At 62.4% G+C, this 1,695-nt stretch overlaps 1 protein-coding gene across 1 annotated transcript in view; it reads right to left on the bottom strand.

The window, feature by feature from the left end:
* Window positions 1-327: 327 nt before the first annotated feature.
* NLGN2 (neuroligin 2) overlaps window positions 328-1,695 on the bottom strand; it is a 10,702-nt gene continuing 9,334 nt past the window's right edge. Inside the window, exon 8 of the mRNA XM_006761705.1 lies at window positions 328-340. Coding sequence (XP_006761768.1) covers window positions 328-340 — 13 coding nt within the window. The remainder of the gene's footprint in view (window positions 341-1,695) is intronic.

The following is a 1,695-nucleotide window of genomic DNA, read 5'->3' as shown; positions in this document are numbered from 1 at the left end:
GGGATTCCGGATCCGATGTCAGCGGAAGACAGCACCCCAGCCCCAACTCAAGTTTGGCACTAACCCACAACACGCCAGTGGACAAGGATTCTCTCCTCCACTGGTGCCCTTAGAACCCTCCCGGTGAGGCTCCTTCCCCTGTAGGCTCAGGTCCCCTCTGGGCGGTCACCTTACACATCCTTTCACATTCTTCCGGCCGGTGTCTGACCAAGACCTGGCCCCATTGCCCCCTCCACCTGCTTCTCAGCGAGCTGACCTCATTCTCTCCCCAACCATGAAGCCTTCCCCCCTGGCTCTCTTCCCCTCCCCCTCCACGTCCCCTTTCCTTCAGCCCTGGCAGCTGAGGGCAGGTCACAGACAGGGAATGGGCAGCTGAGGGGAGGGGCTGGTCTGACACAGACACAGGGATGGCTCCTAACAGGGAGAAAGAGGGAAAAGGGAACGGAGGCACAGGGGGATGAGGAGACAAGAGAGACACAGGTAGGACCCCTATAGCTGCCACTTCCCCCTCCTGTATCCCACCTGCTCCCACATCTGCCTTCTCTGGCCCAGGACTGGGGAGCTCTGGGCAAACCCACCGACCCAGTTTGGCACAGATGAGTAATGGTCTGAGGACTGAGGGAAAGGCTGTCCTCAGACCCCAGTGAGGGCTTTGGTCAAACATGCATGGCCTCTACCGGTGCCAGGTCCCACGCCCCTGACCCCCAACTCCGCATCTCTGGGGGAGGGAGGAGCAGAGCTCTCCCCTGGGCGTCTATGCACCCCCCTCCGCTTCTGCCAGTTGTGAAGTCTGTTCCCACCTGCTGTGTGAGGAGGAACTCGGTGCTGGGCCTGCGGCCTGGGGGATGCAGGGAGGTACTGGAGAGAAGGGACCGTCTGCATGGGAAAACACACATCCACATGCAAGAACATGTTTCCACTCAGAGTGTGCCCTGGACCAATGGGACAAGCTCCGGGCGGACAGGCTGCCGGGTCTCCCGCCCCTGCAGGGGCTGTCGGCTATGGAAGGCGAGGCCTACCCAGGAGGCCATGCTTCGCTGACTGGTGCCACGGGCGGGAAAACATGCTTCCCCGGGCGGAGGGGTGCGGCGTGGGAAGGGGGCTGGTCCTCGCTGCTTCCCAGAACCACCCTGTGTTATCCTGTGGCCAAGGGTCGCTGTACATGAGCACACCACTTCCAGGGTCTCCACGGGGTGGGGGGCGGAGAGAGGAGGCGGGAGAAGGCATGAGGGAGTATGATTCTGGGGTACAAATCCCCGCAGAAACTCTTTGAGAGGGCCAACATGTGTCCAGGGCGGCAAAAAAAACCTCACCCTGCACATGGGAAAACACCCCCGTGAGAAAGCACACCTCCGCGTGGGACACCCCCCGCGCTTCCACACACCGAAGGCTGGGGTCCCGGTGGAGGGGACAGAGCACCCCCCAGTTGTTCAAAGGCCCAGGTCCAGAGAAAAGGGGCCTCTGTGCATGGGGACACACGCATCCTGGTGAGGAGACCCACGGCCACCTCGTGTCCCTCCACGTGGGACAAGAAAAGCCTGTGGCAGGTCCTCCTCCCTGCCTTCCGGGTGGCACTTCCTGCCGATGGGAGGGCTGGGGAGGAGGCCCCCCCCAAGCTGTCCCCTATACCCGGGTAGTGGAGTGGGGGTGGGGTAGAGTGTTGTTGTGGCTGGTAGCGGTGGGAGGAGGTGGGGG

Source organism: Myotis davidii, unplaced genomic scaffold (assembly GCF_000327345.1).
Source record: "Myotis davidii unplaced genomic scaffold, ASM32734v1 scaffold37, whole genome shotgun sequence".
Lineage (NCBI taxonomy): Eukaryota > Metazoa > Chordata > Mammalia > Chiroptera > Vespertilionidae > Myotis > Myotis davidii.
Note: the sequence above shows the minus strand (reverse complement) of the source record. Positions and strands in the feature narration are given on the sequence as shown.